Here is a 23,840-nt window from a genome sequence, read left to right on the forward strand (position 1 = left end):
CGAGCGGTATGCGCCACCTCTCAGATTGGTTTAGGAACACAGAGTATTTTATGGTTACATTATCAGAAACACAATGGTTCAAAGGGCAACATTTTGCGAGCTGGTTTCAGGCACCGGGGGGACAGGCGCAGAAGTTGGGTCCAGTAACCCCGATATTTAAACCGCTGCGACAAACCTGGAGATGGTTATGTAAATTTTTTGCACTTAATAGTTCAGCCTCTCCTATGCTGCCCATTCGGGGAAATCCAGAGTTTCCAGTGAGAAGTTCCTCAAGAACATTTCAGACCTGAGTAACGAAAGGGGTGAGTTATATGTATCATGTTGTGAATGAGCAGGGCAAGATAAAATCATTTGCTAAACTTTGTAGAGAGTTTAAATTACCCAAGACAAGATACGTTTGCATACCTACAGCTGCAGCACTATGTACAATCATTGCCGAGAGACTTTGACACTGGACACATGGGAAAGTTTCAATACCATGCTCGGGTTGGACGCACAGGCCAGAGTACCACAGAAATACTTTCATGCACACTTGAGAGAACACATTAAACCAGCCAGTTACATCAAAGTGGCGCAGCAGTGGAGCACGGAACTGGGAATACAAGTTACCCAAGAACAATTGGAAACGTGCATTAAGAGGATCTACAAATTAACTGAAAATGTGAATTGGTGGGAAACCCAATATAAATTCATATTTCGCCTATACATATCACCACACAGAGCAGATAGGGCCACTCTGAGAGAAACAGATTCCTGCCCAAAATGTGGAAGAACGAATGCACACCTGGGACATATATTTTGGACATGCCCAAAAATACATGGGTTCTGGAGAAACATGGCTGAGCATGTATCAGTAATGTGGAAAATCAGGTGGCAACATTCCCCAAAACAACGTTTTAACACATTCACTATACAAGGGCAAGCACTGGCTGGAATAAAGGCGTTCCTACAGAGGGCAAGCTTGATGGGGAAGAAAGCAATCCTACAAGTTTGGTTAACAGAAGAACACCCCATGGTCAGTCGATGGCGCTCATTGATGCTCCAAATGTGCTCCCTAGAACGCAAAAGTATAACAGACCTTGCTTTTCCTACCATCTCTATGCTGATGACTCCCAAATCTACCTTTCTACCCCTGACATCTCACCTTGCATCCAAACCAAAGTTTCAGCGTGCTTGTCTGACATTGCTGTCTGGATGTCTCAACGCCACCTGAAATTAAACATGACCAAAACTGAGCTTCTCATTTTTCCCCCCAAACCCACCTCCCCGCTCCCCCCGTTTTCTATTTCTGTTGATGGCTCTCTCATTCTCCCTGTCTCCTCAGCTCGAAACCTTGGGGTCATCTTTGACTCTTCTCTCTCCTTCTCTGCTCATATCCAGCAGATCGCCAAGACCTGTCGTTTCTTTCTTTACAACATCCGTAAAATCCGCCCCTTTCTTTCTGAGCACTCTACCAAAATCCTCATCCACACCCTTGTCACCTCTCGTTTGGACTACTGCAATCTGCTTCTTGCTGGCCTCCCACTTAGTCACCTCTCCCCTCTCCAATCGGTTCAAAACTCTGCTGCCCGTCTCATCTTCCGCCAGGGTCGCTTTACTCATACTACCCCTCTCCTCAAGTCGCTTCACTGGCTCCCTATCCGTTTTCGAATCCTGTTCAAACTTCTTCTACTAACCTATAAATGTACTCACTCTGCTGCTCCCCAGTATCTCTCCACACTCGTCCTTCCCTACACCCCTTCCCGTGCACTCCGCTCCATGGATAAATCCTTCTTATCTGTTCCGTTCTCCACTACTGCCAACTCCAGACTTCACGCCTTCTGTCTCGCTGCACCCTATGCCTGGAATAAACTTCCTGAGCCCCTACGTCTTGCCCCATCCTTGGCCACCTTTAAATCTAGACTGAAAGCCCACCTCTTTAACATTGCTTTTGACTCGTAACCACTTGTAACCACTCGCCTCCACCTACCCTCCTCTCCTCTGTCCTGTACACATTAATTGATTTGCTTATTAGATTGTAAGCTCTTTGAGCAGGGACTGTCTTTCTTCTATGTTTGTGCAGTGCTGCGTACGCCTTGTAGCGCTATAGAAATGCTAAATAGTAGTAGTAGTAGTAGTTGCTTCGGAGAAAGGGGACTTATTTTGTAAAACTTGGTCCCCCTATTGGGACACTCCGACACCAGTGGCTAGGAGTAGAATATTGAATGCTTGAGACCTGAGGGAGGAGAGGGGTAGGAGGAGGGGAGGGGAGAAAATATGGAAAATGTTGGAATAGAAAGTTGTTGGAATGATATGGATGTAGAATGTACCATCTATTGATTTGTAGGTATCACGTATAGAATGAATAATAAACATGATTTAAAAAAAACCCTCCTCCCTAGTCCCATCCAATCTTAACCAACACATTTAGGATTCTTCAGGCTATTGGCCCTTCTACTCTGTCTTCCAGTGTTTCAGATCTCTTCTGTACCACTATGTTATCCAAGTCTGTCAATGAGGCCGTCTTTTCCTATAATACTATTATCTCCTCTGTTCTGGATACTCTCGCTCCTCCCATTCCCCATTCTGTAAAACATACCAAACCCCAGTCTTGGCTGACCTCTAGAATGCGCTACCTACGTTCCTGTGCCCGCTCTGCTGAACGCCTTTGGCTGCAATCCCGTGCCCATGCTGATTTCATACATTTCAAATTCTTGCTGATCTCCTTACAGTCTGCTCTTTTACTTGCCAAACAGGACTATTACATCCAGTTGACAAATTCTCTTTGCTCAAACTCGCGACGTCTCTTTGCCACACTGAACTCTCTCCTCAAAGTGCCTTCACCTCCAACTCCCCCTTCACTTTCCCCCCAGACTCTGGCTGAGTACTTTCATGATAAGGTTCACAAGATTAAACTTGAATTCTCAACCAGGTCACCTCCACCTCTCCTTCCCTTAGTCCATTCTCTCAACCCTCCAACCCCTGCCTCCTTTTCTTCCTTGTCTGAAATCACTGAAAAGGAAACTATACATCTTCTTTAGATTGTAAGCTCTGTTGAGCAGGGACTGTCTTTTCATGTTAATTTGTACAGCGCTGCGTAAGTCTAGTAGCGCTATAGAAATGTTTAATAGTAGTAGTAGTAGTAGCTCTTTCCTCCTCGAAACTAACTACCTGTTCCTCTGATCCTAGTCCCACCCACCTGCTTAACACTATCTCTCCTACTATCATCCCTTCTATCTGTCATATCCTCAATCTTTCACTTTCCACTGCGACTGTTCCTGATGCCTTCAAACATGCCGTAGTCACATCACTCCTTAAAAACCGTCATTGGACCCTACCTGTCCTTCCAACTATTGCCCCATCTCCCTCCTCCCTTTCCTAGCCAAGATACTTGAACGTGCTGTTCACCGTCATTGCCTTGACTTTCTTTCATCTCAAGCTATTCTTGATCCACTTCAGTCTGGCTTTTGCCCCCTTCATTCAACCGAAATAGCGCTTGCTAAAGTCTCCAATGACCTGTTCCTGGCCAGATCCAAAGGTCTCTATTCTATCCTCATCCTTCTCGATCTGTCTGCTGCTTTTGACACTGTTGATCACAGCCTACTCCTTGATACACTGTCCTCATTTGGATTTCAGGGTTCTGTTCTTTCCTGGTTTTCTTCTTATTTCTCCCAGCATACTTTTAGTGTATACTCTGGTGGATCCTCCTCTTCTTCTATCCCACTGTCAGTTGGTGTACCTCAGGGATCTGTCCTGGGACCTCTTCTTTTCTCCATCTATACTTCTTTCCTTGGTACTCTGATCTCATCCCATGGTTTTCAGTATCATCTTTACGCTGACGACTCCCAGATCTACCTCTCCACACCAGAAATCTCAGCAGGAATCCAGGCCAAAGTATCAGCCTGCCTATCTGACATTGCTGCCTGGATGTCTCACCACCATCTGAAACTAAACATGACCAAGACTAAGCTTCTTATCTTTCCACCTAAACCAACCTCTCCTCTTCCCCCATTCTCTATTTCTGTGGATAACACTCTCATCCTTCCTGTCTCATCAGCTCGTAACCTTGGGGTCATCTTGACTCCTCCCTCTCCTTCTCTGCACATATTCACCAGACTGCTAAAACCTGTCGTTTCTTTCTCTACAACATCAGCAAAATTCGCCCTTTCCTTTCTGAGTACACTACCAGAACCCTCATCCACACTCTCATCACCTCTCGCTTAGACTATTGCAACTTGCTTCTCACAGGTCTCCCACTTAGCCATCTCTCTCCTCTTCAATCCGTTCAAAATTCTGCTGCACGACTAATATTCCGCCATTGTTGCTATGCTCATATTAGCCTTCTCCTCAAGTCACTTCACTGGCTCCCTATCCGTTTCCGCATACAGTTTATTTATTTTATTGCATTTGTATCCCACATTTTCCCACCTTTTTGCGGGCTCAGTGTGGCTTACAATAAGTTGTGAGTGATAGAAATACAATTTGTTACTACTCGGTTTTGGATTACATTGTGAGGAGTTATGCGAGACAAACTTACAGTATCATTAAGGAATATAACAATGGAAAAGAGCAGTGAAACATTGGGGGAAACTAAAAGGGGCAGTACATAACAACAAGAAAGCATATGGTATACATTTTCTGTGAGTAGAGGTATCAGTGTGGTGAGATTACAGGGGATGAGAATTCAGAGTGGCTGTATTGATGCATTATTGAACCGAGGGTGTGGGCTTAATGTGTTTTGGTTCTTTCCGTAAGTTTTCTCAAAAAGATGGGTCTTCAATAGTTTGCGTAAGTGCATTCACTCTGCAGCTTTTCAGTTCCTCTCCACTCTCATCTTTCCCTACACTTGTTCCCGGGAACTCCGTTCACTGGGTAAATCTCTCTTATCTGCACCCTTCTCCTCCACCGCTAACTCCAGACTCCTTTCCCTTTATGTTGCTGCACCATATGCCTGGAATAGACTTCCTGAGCCGGAACGTCAAGCTCCATCTCTGGCCGTCTTCAAATCTAAGCTAAAAGCCCACCTTTTTGATGGTGCTTTTAACTCCTAACCCTTATTCACTTGTTCGGAACCCTTATTTTGTCATCCTCACTTTAATATTCCCTTATCTCTTATTTGTCCTGTTTGTCTGTCCTAATTAGATTGTAAGCTCTGTTGAGCAGGGACTGTCTCTTCATGTTCAAGTGTACAGCGCTGCGTATGTGTAGTAGCGCTATAGAAATGATAAGTAGTAGTAGTGATGACAGTAAAATCTTGCCCATACAGATATGGTTGTAACTTCTTGAGGTCCCACACTAAGGCCAGACACTCTTTTTCAATAGTGGCATAGGCTACCTCTCTGTCATGGAACTTGTGACTTAGATACACAATGGGGTGCTCTTGGCCTCTGCTATTCACTTGACTGAGTACAGCCCCAATGCCATGTGCAGAGGCTTCAGTCTGTATCACAAACTTTGCTGGTAATCAGGTGCAGCTATTACTGGATTGGTATCTAATGCTGTCTTTAATTTTCGGAAGGCTGCTTCACATTCTGGCCCCAGGTAACAATTTGGGGCAGTCTCTTTTTAGGTCAAGTCAGTCAGGGGCTTGGCTATAGTGCTGTAGTGAGGCACAAACTTCCTGTAATACCCTGCTGTTCCAAGGAAGGCCAATACTTGCTTTTTAGTTTGGAGAGTGTTCTAACTTTTTATAGCTTCCACCTTAGCTGGTTCTGGCCACACAGATGTCCATGCAGAGGGTCAGCCTAGTGGTTAGTGTAGTGGACTGTAAACCAAGGGACTCTGGTTCAAATCCCAGTTAAAGTTACATTGTTTTTGTAATTGTGAGCCTTCTAGGAAATCTACTGTATCTAAATGTACACCGCTTCAATATAAGAACATAAGCTTTGCCATACTGGGACAGACCAAAGGTCCATCGAGCCCAGTATCCTGTTTCTAACAGCTGGTAAGATCCCAGAATAGTAAGATTTTATGCTGCTTATCCTAGGAATAAGCAGTGAATTTTCCCAAGTCCATCCTAATAATGGTTTATGGGCTTTTCTTTTAGGAAATTATCCAGACCTTTTTTAAATCCTGCTAAGCTAACTGCTTTTACCTCATTCTGTGGCAACAAATTCCAGAGTTTAATTACTTGTTGAGTGAAGAAACATTTTCTCCGATTCGTTTTAAATTTACTACTTTGTAGCTTTGCTTCATTGCGTGCCCCCTAGTCCTAGTATTTTGGAAAGAGTAAACAATCGATTCACCTACCTGTTGCCATGGCGCTTAAAAATCACTCTGGCATTCAGGATTTATTTTGTGCTCTAATGATGCTTTTTGTTTGTGGCATATTTCCTGCTTCCCTGCTGCAACTCTGCTCTCTGTACACTTGAGCTGTGCTGTTTAGGAAGTTTAGGAGACTTGAAACTATGGGACCAACCCAAACTTCCCAAACAGCATGACTCAAGCTTACAAAGAGCCATGTCACTGCAGAAAAGCAAGGAAGTATGCCGTCTTTTTCTGCAGGTGAGGGGAATAAGTGGCAGGCTCTGAGAAAGAAAAATTGGATAAAAGCTAGGGAAGGGGTATATGAGAGAGAGAGAGACCGTGTGAAGGCATTGGAGGGGGTACATAAGGGAGACTGAGTAAAGGGTTGGGGGTACATGAAAGAGAGAGAGAGGCTGAATAAAAGTTGGGGGTGTACATAGAGAAACTAGATGTAGGGTGGGGGTACACAGAGAGAGACTGGATAACGGCTAGGGGGGCACATGAAAGGAAGATAAATTGGATAAAATCTTGGGTGGGGGGGGGGGGGTACTTGAGAGAGAGAGACTGGTGGGACCCAGGCTATGGTAATATGTCACTGTTGTGGTCGTGCCCTTATGTTCAGACCTACTGTTTCTCTGTATCTAGCTCTGTGACCTCTCCAGTCTGCCTTTTTCCCTATTGTTCTTCTTCCTGTAAGCCAAGCCTCGCTTTGGTCTCCCTGCTTCTGCTTCATTTCCTGTTCTTCCTGTTAGCCAGCCTCGCTTTGGTGTCCCTGCTGCTTCTTTTCCGCATTGGTGTCCCTGCTGCTTCTTTTCCTACTTATGACATCATCAGCCTACTTCTTTATAAGGACCCAGGGAGCTTGCCTACGTTGCCTTTGCAAGAGGTCTCTTAATCTTATGTTACCTGTTTAGATCATATCCATGCTTGACTTTCTTCCTGAGTATTTTGTTCCTGAAGGGTCTGTGCTGCGTTTCTCTGTGTTTCAATGCTTTCCTTTGTTTCTGTGAATTTGCTTTTGAATCTTGTTTCCTGAAAGCCTGGCTGTAGAGCTACACCCTGCCCTTGGTGTCTGTATCTGTTTGATTCTACCCTTGGCTCCTGCTTTTAGTCTAGCCCTGCTTTTGACTCTGCTATAGTTAAGCTCTGTGTTTAGCCATCCTCTGTGTTTAGCCAAGCTCTGTTTCTGTATTCCCTGTTTTGTTTCCTGTGTGTCTGTTTATTCTGAGTCATTTAGAAGCCAGCATTATACCTGATTACTTCACTGCTATCCAGCTGTGGGTGCTGGTAAGCACATTGCTTCTTTGTTTGTTTGTCTTCCGTTAGTCTGCTTAATCCTTTGCCTGCCATATTTGCTTCCTGGCTCTTGAGCTCTGTTTCTGCCAAGTTCTGTTCCTGTGTATGTTTGAGCCAGGTTCTGCTCCTGCTCTATGTTTGAGCTAGTTCTGTCCCAGTCCCCTGCTAAGCCAAGTCCCTTTCAGTATCCTGTTCCAGCCAAGCCCATTCCAGAATCCAGTTCTAGCCAAGCCTGTTCCAGAATCCAGTTCCAGACAAGCTAATCCCGTTCCAGAATCCAGTTCCAGCCAAGCCCGTTCCAGAATCCAGTTCCAGTCAAGCCGAGCCCGTTGCAGAATCCAGTTCCAGCCAAGCTAAGTCCGTTGCAGAATCCAGTTCCAGCCAAACCAAGCCCATTCCAGAATCCTGTTCCAGCCAAGCCTGTTTGAGAATCCTGAATCCTGTTTGAGAATCCTGAATCCTGTTCCAGCCAAGCCTATTTGAGAATCCTGAATCCTGTTTGAGAATCCTGAATCCTGTTCCAGCCAAGCCTGTTTGAGAATCCTGAATGCTGTTCCAGCCATGCCTGTTTGAGAATCCTGTTCCTGCCTTGTGTATTGTCTTATGTCTGTTGTTCTGTTGCCTAGCTCCTGCCCTGTCTTGCCTGTCTAGTTGTGCTTTGCCTTGTCTTTCTGTCTAGTGCTGTCTGGATCCAGTTCTTGCCTTGTCCTTGTCTTGCCCTTTTCTGGACCCAGTTTTAATCTACTTTCGTGTGTTGCCTTGTCTTGCATTTCTGGGTCCCAGTCCCAGTTTTAATCCAGTTCCGAGTTTTGCCTTGTCCTGTCTTGGTTCCAGTTCTGGCCCCTTTGCCTTCTTTTCCTTGCCTAGTCTGGATCCGGTCCTTGTTTAGTCCATTGTGTTTAGTTACCTTTGTCCTGCCTGTGTTGAGTCTGTTAGTTTATCTTAGTCCAGTCTGTTCTGATTCCTGCCTGTGCCAGCCCAGGTGATTTTTTTGCCAAAGCTCCGGCTTTGGTCCAAGGACTCACTATTCCTGACAGTTGTAACATATGTGAAACAGAAGCAATTGCCTCTTTGCTTCACCTATCAAGGCTGATTTGGGAAGGGAAACTGCTGGCTTATACAAGTGATTTGCAGAGGCATCTTAAGGAACAGATTTACTAAAGTTTCTTTGCCCAAAGAGACAGTATAGGAAAATTTAAAGTCTTAATAAATTTAAGAAATATTTGAAGATAAATTATTTTATGAAAGCTTTTTTTTGATGAATGATCTCGAACTCATGCTGACGGGTTCACCCTGGAGAAAGTGTCCTGTTTGAATGATAGTTATTGAAATGTATTGTTTCTTTTTCTGTTATAATTATTATGGATATTTTTATTGTAACCTGCTTTGGTAATAAAGTGGGACATAAATTTGAAAAAATAAATTAGTTTATAAAAGAACTACCTGCTGGTCTAGGAGGGGATTCCTCCTCCCCCCCCTCCCCCCCCTCCCCCCCCTGCTTTGGAGGAGTGGTAAAGGAGAAGTGAGAAACGAGTTGAAACGAGTTGATTGCTGGCTCCTAGATTTAATAAAAATTTGTCAAGGCCTGAATCAAATATTGTAATTCAAAGATTTTTTTATTTTATCATTTGACAGATTCTCTATGCCAATGAGGGTGAATGTAGGAAAGATGTGGAACTTGAACCAGTGCAACCAGTTGAGAAGACTAATTTTCTAAATCACAAAGGCCATGAGTTCATTCCTACACTGTACCATTTTCCAGCCAACTGTGAGGCATGTGCCAAACCCCTTTGGCATGTCTTTAAACCACCACCTGCTGTAGAATGTCGACAGTGTCATGTCAAGTGCCATAAAGATCATTTGGATAAAAAAGAGGACTTAATTACTCCATGCAAAGGTAAATTCGCATACCTAGAATGTTCTTGTTTTTAACATAAATCATTTGATTGACTTTGCACTGTGATATGGAACTTGAGAAATGCAAACAGGCCATTTCTTGAAATTGGGAAATCGAAGATACTTACCTGTAGCAGGTATTCTCTAAGGGGACAGCAGGCTGATTATTCTCACAAGTGGGTCCACGTCGGCCTGGGAACTGGCATTTGCTATAGCAAATAGAAAAAAACTTTGCCAGAGCCTCAGTTAAATCTAAAGCATAAACAAATAACAACTCAAAGGGGAGGAGGGTGGGATTGTGAGAATAATCAGCCTGCTGTCCTCTGAGAATACCTGCTACAGTTAAGTAACTTCGCTTTCTCCAAGGACAAGCAGGGTGTATTATCCACACAACTGGGGTATCCCTAGCATCCAGGCTCACCCAAAACAATAAACATTGGTGAACTGGGCCTCGCAACGGCGAGAACATAACGTAGATTAACCTGGAACAGAATAAAATGGGCCTAGGTGGGTGGAGTTGGATTCTAAATCCCAAACAGATTCTGCAGCACCAACTGCCCAAACCGACTGTCGCGTTAGGTATCCTGCTGAAGGCAGTAGTGTGATGTGAATGTGTGGACTGAAGACCACGTTGCAGCCTTGCAAATCTCTTCAATGGAGGCTGACTTTAAGTGAGCCACCGACACAGCCATGTCTCTGACATTATGAGCTGTGACATGGCCCTCCAGAGTCACCCAGCTTGGGCATAAGTGAAGGAAATGCAATCTGCTAGCCAATTGGAGATTGTGCATTTTCTGATGGCGACTCCCCTCCTGTTGGGATCAAAAGCAATAAACAACTGGGCGGACTGTCTGAAGGGCTTCGTCTGCTCCACGTAAAAGGTCAATGCTCTCTTGCAGTCCAAGTTGTGCAAGCTGCTTTCGCCAAGGTGGGCATGAGGACGGGGAAAAATGTTGGCAAGTCAATCGACTGGTTCAGATGGAACTCAGACACCACCTTCGGCAGGAACTTAGGGTGCATGCAGAGGACTACTCTGTTGTGATGAAACTTAGTATAAGGTGCATCCACTACTAGGGCCTGAAGCTCACTGACTCTACGAGCTGAAGTAACAGCCACCAAGAAAATGACCTTCCAGGTCAAGTACTTCAGATGGCAGGAATTCAGTGGTTCAAAAGGAGCTTTCATCAGCTGGGTGAGAACAACATTGAGATTCCATGACACTGGAGGAGGTTTGACAGGGGGCTTTGACAAAAGCAAACCTCTCGTGAAGCAAACAACTAAAGGCTGTCCAGAGATAGGCTTACCCTCTACATGCCGATGATAAGCACTAATTGCACTGAGGAGAACCCTTTTGAAGTTGGTCTTGAGACCAGACTGTAACAAGTGTAGAAGGTATTCAAGCAGGGTCTGTGTAGGACAAGAGAGAGGATCTAGGGACCTGCTGTCATACCAGACAGCAAACCTCCTCCATTTGAAAGAGTAACACCTCTTCGTGGAATCTTTCCTGGAAGCAAGCAAGACTCAGGAGACACCCTCCAAAAGACGCAAGGAGGCGAACTCTAAGTTCTCAACATCCAGGCCAGACAGCCAGGTTGGGATGTAGAAGTGACCCCTTGTTCTTAGTGATGAGGGTTGGAAACTCTTCAATCTCCATGGTTCTTCGAAGGACAACTCCAGAAGAAGAAGGAACCAAATCTGACGCGGCCAGTAGGGTGCAATCAGGATCATGGTTCCACAGTCTTGCTTAAGTTTCAGCAAAGTCTTCCCTACTAGAGGTATGGGAAGATACGCATACAGAGAAGGCCTGTTCCCCAATGTAGGAGAAAGGCATCTGACACTAGTTTGTTGTGGGCCTAAAGACTGGAACAAAACTGAAGGATCTTGTGATTGATTTGAGTGGCAAAAAGATCCACCAAGGGGTGCCCCATGCTCGTAAGATCTTGCGAGCGATGCCCATATTCAGTGAGTCCCTCATGAGGTTACATTACCCTGCTCAGCCTGTCGGCCAGACTGTTGTTTACGCCTGCCAGATAAGTGGCTTGGAGAGACACGCCCTGACGGCATGCCCAAAGCCACATCTAGACGGCTTCCTGACACAGAGGGTGAGATCCGGTGCCCCCCTGCTTGTTGGTGTAGTACATCGCAACCTGATTGTCTGTTTGAATCAGTGTAATTTGGTTGGACAGCCAATCTCTGAAAGCCTTTGGAACGTTCCAGATCACTTGTACCTCCAGGAGGTTGACCTGTTTCCTGGGAGGACCAGGCTCCCTGAGTGTGAAGCCCATGCACATGAGCTCCCCACCCCAGGAGGGATGCATCAGTTGTTAGCACTTTCTGCGGCTGAGGAATTTGAAATGGTCGTCCCATGGTCAAATTTGGCTGGATTCTCAACCACTGAAGAGAGTTGCGAAAGTCTGTGGACAGTTGGATAACATCCTCCAGATTCCTCGCAGCTTGATACCACTGGGAAGCTAGGGTCCATTGAGCTGATCTCATATGTAGATGTACTATGGGTGTTACATGAGCTGTGCAGGCCATGTGCCCCAAGAGTCTCAACATCTGCCAAGCTGTGACCTGCTGAGACACTCAAACTGTGGACACCAGGGACAGGAGGTTGTCTGCCCGTGTCTCGGGGAGATAAGCCCAAGCTGTCTTCGTGTCCAGTAGTGCTCCAATGAACTCCAATTTTTGAACAGGAGTGAGATGGGACTTGATATAATTTACTACTAACCGTAGTAGCTCTAGCACCTGAATAGTCATCTGCATGGTCTCCCGAGCACCGTCCTCTGAGGTGCTCTTCACCAGCCAATCGTTGAGATAAGGGAACACATGCACTCCCAGCCTGCGTAGTGACGCTGTGACTACTGCTGGCCACATTGTAAAGACTCTGGGCGCAGATCCCAGGCCAAAGGGCAGTACACGGTACTGAAAGTGCTGTGTTCCCAGCCAAAATTGAAGATACTTCCTGTGAGCTGGAAGTATTGGAATGTGTGTGTAAACATCCTTTAAGTCCAGAGAGCATAGCAAATCGTTTTCCTGAATCATGGGAACAAGGGTGCCCAGGGAAACCATCCTGAACTTTGCTTGGACTAGGAATTTGTTTGGAACGGGTTCGACAGCATGGGCCTTTAGAAGGGCGGAGAGTACCTCTGAAAGTACCATGCTGGAAGCTTGTATGAAAGAGCTCCCGGTGGGCAATTTGGAGGTTTGGATTCCAGATTGAGGGTGTATCCTAATCGGACTATTTGAAGAACCCACCAGTCGGAGGTTACGAGAGGCCACCTTTAGTGAAAAAACATTAATCTCCCTCCAACCGGCAAGTCGTCCGGTACAGACACTTTTACTGTGGCTATGCTTCGCTGGAGCCAGTCAAAAGCCCGTCCCTTGCTTTTGCTGGGGAGCAGCAGGAGCCTTAGGCATGTGCTGTTGATGAGAACGAGCACGTTGGAGCTGACCATGAATAGGCTGTCGGGACGCCGGAGTGCACCTACGCCTAGCATAGGAATAAGGAGCATTCTGTGCCCCCCCCCCCCCCAAAAAAAAAAAAAACTCCTGGTTGGGGAGGCTGTAGCAGAAGGTGGGAGAGAGAAGCCATAGCATCATTGTTCTTTTTGATCTGGTTGACCAGATCTTCCACCTTCTCTCTGAAAAGGTTATCCCCCTGGCAAGGTACATCCGTCATCCTCTGCTGGACCGAATGATCTAGGTCAGAGACACAACAGCCGTGAGAGTCTGCACATCGCTATACCTTGAGCAGAGATTCTGGATGCCACATCAAAAGTTTCATAAGCGCCCCTGGCCAGGAATTTACGACATGCCTTCTGCTTCCTGACCACCTGGCAAAAAGTCTCAGCCTGCTCCGGAGGTAGGGCATCCACCAAGGTAGACAGCTGCCTCACTGAGTTCCGCAAGTGAACGCTCATGAAGAGCTGGTGCGATTGAATACGGGCAGCAAGCATAGCGGCCTGATACGTCTTTCTCCCAAAAGAATCCAAGGTCCGAGCTTCTCTGCCTGGGGACACTGAGGCATAGTCTCTAGTACTCTTGGCTCTCTTGAGGGTGGAGTCCACCACCATGGAATTGTGTGGTAACTGAGACCTCATCAACTCAGGTTCACCGTGGATCCGATACTGGGAATCAGTCTTCTTAGGGATCACAGCAGCAGACAGAGGGAATGACCAGTTTTGCATAGGGACTTCCTTGAGTACCTTATGCAAAGGAGCCAATACTGCCTCCTTAGGTGGAGAGGTGTAGTCCAGGACCTCGAGCACCTGAGCCCTGGGCTTATCCTCCACGTCCATAGGGAATGGAATGGCTTCAGTCATTTCCCACACAAAAGAGGAAAAAGAGAGCCTCTCAGGAGGAGACAGTCTCCTTTCAGGTGGAGGGGAAGGTTCAGAGGGAATCCCAAAAGACTCATCGGAGGAAAAGTATCTGGGATCCTCCTCTGACTCCCACGAGCGCTCCTCTTCAGTATCGGAAAGCACTTCCCTAAGGGAGCTCCGAGACTGAGCCAACCTCGACGCTGAGGACAGACGTCCTCGATGACTGTATCGAGGGGCCAACACCCGCATGGACTGCGGTGAAGCTTCCTCCACCGTCGATGGGGAGTCGACCTGGGTGGCAGCCGATACCAGAGCCGCAAGCAGCACTGAGGACGGGGACCGCACCGCAGGTGAAGGTCCAGATGCTGCTGCAGCAGACGGCACAGAAGACGCAAGCACCCCCATTGCCGAAGCAGACTGGCGCAGCAGTCCTTCCAGAAGTTCTGGAAGCAGGGCCCGGATGCGCTCGTCAAGAGCCGCCATTGGAGAAGGCTGGGGACCAGTGGAGCAGCCGGTGGCAGAATCGGTTGAGGTTCAGGAGCAGGAACTGGACTTCTAAGAGGCCGACGCATTGGCTCCTTCTGAATGGAGGGGGCGCAGTCCTCTCAGCACCGACACTTCTCGGATGCCGAGTCCTTCGACGCCCCGGAGCTCCCGGCACCATGTGTCGAAGGAGAACTGTGACAGTGCTTCTTAGCCTTCGCTCGATGCCCGTCACCGAGGCTCCTCGGTGCCAACGAGGACGACGTCAAATCCTCACATCGCCTCGGGGTCGGGTCTGACGATGGTCAGTCCCGGAGGGCCTGCACAGCAGGAGGCCTCAAGACAGGTTTGACACCCACTCAATGCCTCAGTGCTCCCAGTGTGTCTTAGCAGCCATTACCTCTGCTTCTGACGTCGATGCGTCCTTTAATGTCGATGCCGCCGACCTCGGTACCGATGCCAATGTCGAAGGACAAGACCGAGCCCCAAAAAGTTTCTCGTGTTGGGCTTCTCGAGCTAATTGGGTCCATTTCTTCATACGAAGACACCGGGTACAATGAGCTGGGCTATGGTCAGGCCCAAGGCACTGAATACACCAAGAATGGGTATCTTTAACCGAGATTGTCCAGTTGCACCGAGTACAACGTTTGAAACTGCTGGGTGTCTTTGATGACATGGGAGGAAAAACGGCACCGGCAAAATCAAAAGACTCGATTGTGCCTAAGTGAAAAGGGTAGAAACCCGGCCACAATGAAAAAGAAAGGAAACTTAAAGCAGGGGACAAAAGGAACTTTGAAAAAATAAAGGACACGCAAGAGCGGAGGGATAAAAAATAAAAGTTTGACCCTGGTTAAATTTTGGGAGATCTATGCACTGTACATTAGAAACGTTCTGTAATACTGCTTTTACTATTGTGCTGTACCATATTGAGGTGTCAATAAAACAGTTGAAACATAAAAATAAAGGACACGCTTTTTTTTTTTAAGAAAACAAAATAATAAAGAAAAACACATGCGACTAAATGTCAAGTTTAAGAAAAAAAGAAGGCTCTTTTCCCAGGCACTACAAGGAGCACAGAAATAAATCTGCCGCACATCGTCACGGAAAAAAAGAAAACTGAGCTACACGCTTGCGCGGCGGGTGGAAAGTCAGTGTGCACTGCACGCGCATGAGAAGGCTCTGGCAATGTTTTTCCTATTTGTTATAGCAAATGCCGGTTCCCAGGCTGATGTGGATGTCAACCCACTTGTGAGGTTAATACAGCCTGCTTGTCCTCGGAGAACAAGAATAACCTTAGCAACATTTCCTTTATTGGAGTGAAAAAAACACGTTACAGACTACTGAAAGTCTATATGTGCATTAGTAACAATAGCAAAATAATTTACAGTGATTTCTATCATATATTTTCCTAAACAAATAGAGATTCAGTTGTCAAATGTGAATTAAAAATGTGTAAAAATTAGGTAAAAATTAACCCCCCCTGTAAACAAAGCCGCACTACGGCTGCCAGTGCGGTAATGCCAATACAGCCCATTCACTTTGAATGGGCTGTGTCGGCATTGCTGTTCAGCTTTGTAAATGGGAGTAAATGCCTTGTTAAACTGTTGAGGCCCACTGACATTTAATTTTAAATTGTTAGAATCCCATTACATTAATAATTTGTTATTTGGCTTTAACTCAAGGCAAGTTACATTTAGGTACAGTGCATATTTCCCTGTCCCTAGAGGTCTCCCAATCTAAGGGGTCCTTTTACTAAGTAAGGCATGCTAATCGATAAAAAACCAGTAGGAATATAATGGGCATCTAATCATTAACATGCTCTAAATCTATTAGCACACCTTAGTAAAAGGAACCCTTTGTTTGTTCCTGTCTGGCCTTTACAGGTGATGATGGGCCTTGCTGTGGCTAGGATTGCAAAATAATCCTGGCTGCAGTAATACAAAAAAAATAAAGCATCTTTCTGCAGGATTCTGTAACCTGAGGTACTGCAGGTTATTGAATCCTGTGGTAAAATGTGCTGTTTTACTATTGGTTAGAAAATAGGCCACTATGTTTGTACCTGAGGCAATGAAAGCAATTTGTCCAAGGTCACAAAGAATGTCAGTGGGATTGAACTTTGGTTTCTTTGGTTCTGAGGCTGCTACTCTAATCACTTGTCTGTTCCTCCATGCCAGTGTTAAAAGTAATGTCTCAGGAGCATTGTCTCCAAATGGATTAGTTTTTTGTGCATACCATGAGTAATTAATCTCACTACTAAGCCCAGGTTATGTGGAATATGATCTCAGCCAGCCTCTCAAATTTACTGCTAATGCCTATCATAATATTTGCATCGTGCCAAAGAAAGCTTTCTTCTGGAGTTCAAAAGATGTAATATGTATAGGCAACTTACCCAGATGTGCTTGAAAATTCTTTTAATCAACTTTGTTCCCAATACAGTAGGAAATATTTCTGTTCCATTAATGTGTGTTATGTTTCATTATCTGTTTGTTTGATGTACTCTGCTTCTGTTTTCCTATTTATAGTAAGCTTTGATGTCACATCAGCAAGAGATATGTTGCTGCTGGCATGTTCTCAAGATGAGCAGAAAAAATGGATCACTCATTTAGTAAAGAAGATTCCCAAGACACCACCATCAAGTTTTGTCCGTGCTTCTCCTAGAACAACTTCTACAAGGTCCACAGCAAATCAGTCATTTCGAAAAGCTGGCAAAAACACATCTGGAAAAGCCAGGTGAGTAGTAGATTTTAAAGGGTAAATAAGACTGAATTTGTAAGGATCTCTTATTGACAATGTATCAAAATCCATAGTTTGTTTTACTTATTTCTGCACTTCATCTTCATTTCTCATATTAAAGTAGACCTGCTGAAACACTCATATTTCTTAACTTATGCTGTACTTAAGAACCTAGTTAAAGCCATACTGAGTCAAACCAAAGTCCTTTGTGCACAGCACTCTGTCTACAATCCAGCAGATCCCAAAAAAGTCAATGTATTTCTCATAGCTCATTTCCAGGAATGAATGATGGCTGTCACATGTCTACCTACCTATTAAAATTTAATGGACTTTTCTTCCTGGAAGGTGTCCAAACCTTTCTGGAATCTTGTTGTGTTAGGGTTTTTGGGGGGGTGTCTTTTTTATGACATTCTCCAGCAACATATTCCACAGCTTAGTTATGCACTGTGTGTAAAGGGAAAAAAAATTTCTACAATTTGTTTTCAGTCTAAAGGGCCATTATTTCAATGCACGCCCCTCTTGTTTTGGTGTTCTTTGAAAGATTAAACAGCAGTTCCATACCACTCATTTTATAAGCTCTTGTTATCTTTTCTTCAAGCTGAAGACTACTGATCTTTTTAGCCTTTCTTCATAAGGAAATTAAATTTAACTCATGCCTTTCTCAGAAATTCAATGCGAGTTACATTCAGGTACAGTAAGTATTTTTCCTGTCTCTTAAGTGTTTCATTCCTTTTAGCATTTTTGTCACCCTTCTATTAACTTTTTCTAGTTCCTCTATATCAGGGCTTCCCAATCCTGTTGTGGGAACCTTATAGCCAGTTGAGTTTTTCAGGATATCCACAATCCATATATACATTGCAAACCCAGCATATGCATATTTAGCTCATGTATATTCACTGTGGATATCCTGAAAATCCTACTGGCTGTAAGGTCCCTAGGACAGGTTTGGGAAGTATCCTTTTTCCTCTTTTTTTTTTTTTTTTTTTTGAAGAAGGATGTCCAAATCTCAAGGGGGCGTGTTCAAGGTGGGACTTGGGCGTTCCTAAGACATACTACTACTACTATTTATCATTTCTATAGCGCTACAAGGCATACGCAGCGCTGTACACCATACACAAAAAGACAGTCTTTCAGCAATAATGGAACAAAACGGACGTCCAAGATTAAAACTTAGATGTTTTGAGCTAGACTTGTAGACTAAAACTTGGATGTTTTGAGCTACACCTATTTTTATAACAAATAGCTGCAGTGGGAATTGAACCCACTTCCCCAGGATCAAAGTCTGCTACACTAACCACTAGGCTACTCCTCATCTCCACACAAGAGATGCCCCAAATGACCAGATGACCACAACAGCACTTTCAAAAGGAAAAGATACTTTTTTTTTTTTTTTAGAAAATGACCTTTCCTGTTCTGACTTTGGACATTTTACAAAAAAACATCCAAATTCAGACTTAGATGTCATATCCAAGAATGCCCACTTGTGCATTTGACTTGCCCAAAGTCACAAGGAGCAGCAGTGGGAATTGAACCCATGTTGCCAGGATCAAAGCCCACTGCACTAACCATTAAGCCACTCCTCCTCTGTTTTGGACATCTTGCATTTTGGACATCTTTGTGTTCGAAAATGGCTGAAAGTCAAAGACGTCCAAATCTAGGGACATCCATATTTAAGGACGTCCTTGGATTTGGACGTCTTCGATGGTATTTTCGAAATGAAAGATGGATGTCCATCTTTTTTTTGACAATACGGTTTACCCCCCCCCCCCCCTCTGGATTTGGACGTTTTACAAAGGAGACCAAATCCAAACTTAGATGTTTCTTTCGAAAATGCCCCTCCACGTCGTTTTGGGTTCCGTAATTAAGCTAGCAGCCTTTTGCTTCATTGGTATATTTACTCTTTTCTTTTTCTCCATTTAGTGCTAACCACTTGGAGATATTTTAGTTGATAGAAAAAGATACCCTTTATGGCTAATCCACTACCAATAGTTATGTGATGTTTAAATTTGAATAGACATCTTATATGTTGAGCAGAATAATGAAAACAGTTATTTCAAGGGTGATGGCATCATAGCCCTCCATATTATTCTTTCTCTTTTTGAGAATAATACATATAACATACAATAGTGTTATAAAGAGCGGTGACGTCTTGTGAACTAGAAAATACAAAGAGGGGAATAAACATTTTTCACTGAAGGGAATTGTATTTGGTATCCCACTTCTTTTTTTCTTTTTTTTTTTTGCTGATTTACTTTGCAGTGTTGTAGTTTCTTTGTGATGCTTTCATTCCTGTCATCATGTCACCTTCCCATTTAAAAACAGAAGCTGTGGGGTCATGTGACGCCATGCCAGAGAGCAGTAACAGGTGAAAGCTCCTCCGGGTCCCGTTCGCTCCCCCCAGGAATCAGACTAACATGGGACCCCCCCAGTGGTTCTTTTTTTTGTAATCGGAGTAGAGGCGGACTATTTTGGTGATCGGACAATCGGTCTGGGGCGCGAGGATGGCAGCAAAAACAGCACAAAAAGAGAAGCTCAGGAATAGGCCGGCGGAAAACAAGATGGTGGCCTCACCGAGCCACGCAGGCCCCTCAATATCATCAGCTTGGGTTGCGGAAATAGCAGAAATTACTACGGTGCTGGAGGAATCTGCTGGAGAGGCGTCTGACCCCCATAGATACTAAGCTGGAACGGCTCCACAGCCAAATGGAAGATCTGGCTCGTGAGTGTGTGGCTTTCCAAACTAGAATGAGTGAGGTGGAAGATAGAGTCACGGAGGTGGAGGGAACGCAAGAGACATTTTAAAAGCAGCTGGAGGACTTGGAAAATCGATGAAGGAGGAATAACCTCCGTTTGATTGGGCTGCCTGAAAATCTTGGAGATAAGGAGATGGGTGGTTTTTTGGAGCGGTGGCTCACCAAAGAGACCACTTTCCCAGATGGTATGGGTCTTCTACAGGTGGAACAAGCACATCGGTGGGCCCGCGTCATCCTAACCTCACTAAACCAAGGGTGTTTATCTTCAGAGTGTTGAATTTTGCCCATAAGCAGTGTATGCTGCAGGTTCACGATCAGGCAAAGCCTTGACATTTGAAAACAAACGTATTTTGTGTTTCTAAGACTACTCGGCAGGTGAGGCGACGTGCCTTTACACCCCCTTTCTGCAAGCTTTTCTCATTGAAGATACGCTTTGCATTGCTATACCCGGGCCATTTTGAAGATCACATACCAAGGGGTCAGTTCAATCGTTTGCATCAGTGGAGGAGGCGAGGGTGTATGTGGCACAACTGAAGGAGGAAAACACAGCGGCGAGTAGAAGAACAGCAACACCTTAGCGTGGGAGTTTGGAGTTTACAGTTTTACTTGTTGGGAGTACAGGAGAGCATGGGCCCGGTTGGTCAGTATATATGCCTCAGCAAAGTGAACTGGATCCTGTACACAGCAAGCGACCACAGCAGTTGGAAGAGGCATTTGCATATCTTGGTTTATTTTAAAGGAAATGTTTAATGAAATGGAGAAAGAGAACAGTTGGAGCTCATTGGATTGAGTGAGTACTGGGACATCAGGATGCTTGGGGCTGCGAGAACTGAGGCTGCAGCTGCCTAGAGACAGGAGTCAGAATGTTCTGAATGAACACTGATTGTCCCAAAAAAAATTATTATTTTTTTTGCTTTCTGTTGCTGGTGGTCTGCTTGTGGTAATGGGGAATCCGATTGAGAAACAGTCCTTGTTTTGGCGTAGGGGGGAGCTGTCGGGGTGGCGTTAAGACGTGATAGTTCCCAAGAGGGGAACTTCTAATAAGGGGTTTGGGGGAGGGAGGGGCTTTTTGGTTTTTAAGCTTGGTAATGGAATGGAAATAGATCCATATGAGGCACAATGGGAAGTAAATTGGGGGGAGGAAGCTACAGCGTGGTGGGAGTGATGGCCTTGGGCTACTGAATGTTCTGGGGGGGGGGGGCGCTGGTTGGGACGCCAACCTGGGATTTTGTATCTGAGATTTGCTATTAATTGTATCATCATCTCTTACTGTTTATGATGAAATTGATAAGCTGGAATGTAGGGGGAATTAACTCACCTATAAAAAGGTCCAAAATATTGCAACACCTACAGAGACATAAAATTGATATTGCACCACTACAGGAGACACATCTTAGGTAGAGCATGACAAATTAAAATCTTGGTGGGTGGAGGATTGTGTGGCTGCCACAGTTCAGGGGAAGAAAGGTGGAGTAGCAGTTTTAATTAGGAGAGGATTGGCAGCAGCGGTGCAACCCATATCAGTAGATCCAGGGGGAAGATATGTATTGGTAGAGATGGAGCTCCATTGTCAAAAGATACTGCTTTGCAATATCTACGCCCCCAATCAGTATGACAAGAAATTTTATCAAACCGTGATTGGTCTTCTTCGATACCCCCCCGTGCCTCCTTGATGGTGGGGGGGGGGAGGGAATTTTAATGCAGTTTGGGACCCTCTCCTTGATAGATCGAATGTAGGGTGGCAGGACACAGGCCTTACAGGCAGGGGCTTGCACCATTTGGGCCAACTGCTGGATCTGGTGGACACCTGGCGTGCATTACATCCCACAGACAAGGGTTACACACATCTCTCATGGGCACACACTACTCAGGCAAAGATTGATTATATTCTAGTCTCACGAGCACTGTTTGGTTCGGTCCTCAAAGCAGAGATAGGGCCTTATACAATCTCGGATCATGCATGGGTGTGTCTGGACTGGGCCTTGGGTCATAGGAACACTAGACGCAGTCCCTGGAGGTTCCCGCTGGAGCTGTATAGGGACACGACTTTTAGGGAGAGGATTGTAAGGTGCTGGCACGATTATGAGTCCCAGAACAGGGCATATATGGAGGTCCCAATATTATACTGGGAAGCGGCAAAAGCAGTGTTACAGGGGGAAATTATAAGTTACTCGCACTTTGTTAAAGTAGCTAGAGATAGAGAGATTTTGAGACTGGGCTCCCAGGTGAGCAAGGCCCGTAGACTGGTTAGACACATACTGAAGCCCATAAATGGCATCTGCTGGAATTGCAGGTGGCTTTAAATGAGCTAATTCACCAGCGTACCCTTAAATCTCAAACATATTACCAATATAGGTTGTATAAATATGGCAACAAAGCGTGCCGATTGATGGCTTGGCTAGCGCATCCCAGAGGGGACGCTGGTAGAGTCCTCATTATGAAAGACAGACGGGAAGCTGTTGTTCAATCAGATGAGGCAATGTGTAATGTCTTTTACAAGTTTTATAAGCAGTTATATGATGCACCCCCTCAGCTGGGACTCCGTGGCTCGCTTTACTTGAACAATCTTAATCTACCTTCTCTTGATCAGGCAGATTTGGACTTATTAAATGGTCCTATAAGGGATGATGAGGTTCCTTGGTAATATCGTGAGGTCCCTTACTTAAGGGTCCAGGACCAGATGGTTTTTGAATGGAGTTTTATAAACTCATGGGGGTAGATATAGTAGCACCAATAGCCAGATATTTAAATACTATAGTGGATATGAAGGAACTGCTGCCTGCTTTGTCCTTGGCACAGATTGTAATTTTGCCAAAGCCGGACAAGGACCCCACAAGACCGGAGTCCTATCGCCCTATCTCCTTGTTGAATGTGGAGGCCAAACTATTGGCAAAGATTATGGCTAACCACATGGCCAGGTTCTTACCGAACCTTTTGCATGAAGCGCAGGTAGGGTTTGTGGAAGGTAGATCGGTAGCAGAAAACCTAAGGAGAATCTTGGCCTCGCTGGAAGCTAGGAGACAGAGTAGGGTGCCGTCATTGCTTATAAGCTTTGATGCTGAGAAAGCTTTTGACAGGGTCCGTTGGGACTTTTAGTTCCATTCTTTGGGGTCATATGGTTTCTTGAGGTGGTTTGTGTCAGCTATTCGAGCCGTTTATCACTCTCCACGTGCCAAGGTACTGGTCAATGGGGAGGAGTCAACGGCCTTTCCCATCCTCCGGGGTACGAGGCAGGGGTGCCCGCTGTCGCCCCTGCTATTTGTGCTTTCACTGGACCCCCTTCTTTGGGATATTATAGGGAATCCTTCTATAAAAGGCGGACAGATAGACCAGCTCAGTTTTAAAATCACGGCATTTGCTGACGACCTGTTGGTGCTTCTTACAGATCCGTATGACTCCTTTTTAGCACTCATGGAAACGGGAATATGGGGATTACGCGGGTTTTGCTTTTAAATTTGGCTAAGTCGGAGGCATTGGTGTCTTCCCCAGAAGTGAAGTAGCTATGGGGTCTGGACTTTCCTTTGAGTTGGGCGGATCGCGCCTTTAAATATTTGGGCATCAAGTTGGGTATGGACTTGGAGTCTTTCTATGCTCTTAATATCACAACTCTTTTGAGAGATTCGAGGAGGCATTTGGAGATGTGGGGGTCCTCCCGATATCGTTAAGGGGAAGGGTGAATCTTTTGAAAATAGTCTTATTTCCTCGATGGCTCTATGTGCTGCAGACACTCCCCCTCCGACTTTTGCAGAAAGATTTGAAAAGTACTTATAGGGTCTGGGGTAAGTTCTGTTGGGCAGGCAAGAAGTCCAAGATCCAGTTGTCTTTTATGTTGGGAGATTGGGCTCAGGGAGGGTCGGTCTTCCCAGTCTGTATTTGTATAATCAAGCATGCCTATTGCTTCACTTGGGAGACTGGTTTTGCCAATCCCAGTTGTTCACCCCGACTGCTTTAGAATGGGAATATTTCGCCCCTTACGATTTTTTCTCACTGTTGCATCACCTCCCCAGTCAACTCCCACGCCGTTTTAAACGTTGTGTGTTGCTCCTCCCATTAAGGGAGGTATGGGGATTGCTGGTGAAGAGATTAGGGGGGAGTTCATTAGTGTCTGACCAACTGACCATTAGGGGCG

General features: G+C 45.3%; 1 protein-coding gene across 2 annotated transcripts in view; it reads left to right on the plus strand.

Moving 5' to 3' along the window:
- The window catches only part of ROCK1 (Rho associated coiled-coil containing protein kinase 1), a 523,306-nt gene that overhangs the window by 494,328 nt on the left and 5,138 nt on the right, over nt 1–23,840 (plus strand). For both annotated transcript variants that reach the window (XM_030212894.1, XM_030212901.1), the window contains 2 exons: nt 9,157–9,418; nt 16,748–16,955. In XM_030212894.1, the coding sequence (XP_030068754.1) occupies nt 9,157–9,418; nt 16,748–16,955 (470 nt within the window). The remainder of the gene's footprint in view (nt 1–9,156; nt 9,419–16,747; nt 16,956–23,840) is intronic.

The sequence above is a fragment of the Microcaecilia unicolor genome, chromosome 1, assembly GCF_901765095.1.
Source record: "Microcaecilia unicolor chromosome 1, aMicUni1.1, whole genome shotgun sequence".
Taxonomy (NCBI): domain Eukaryota; kingdom Metazoa; phylum Chordata; class Amphibia; order Gymnophiona; family Siphonopidae; genus Microcaecilia; species Microcaecilia unicolor.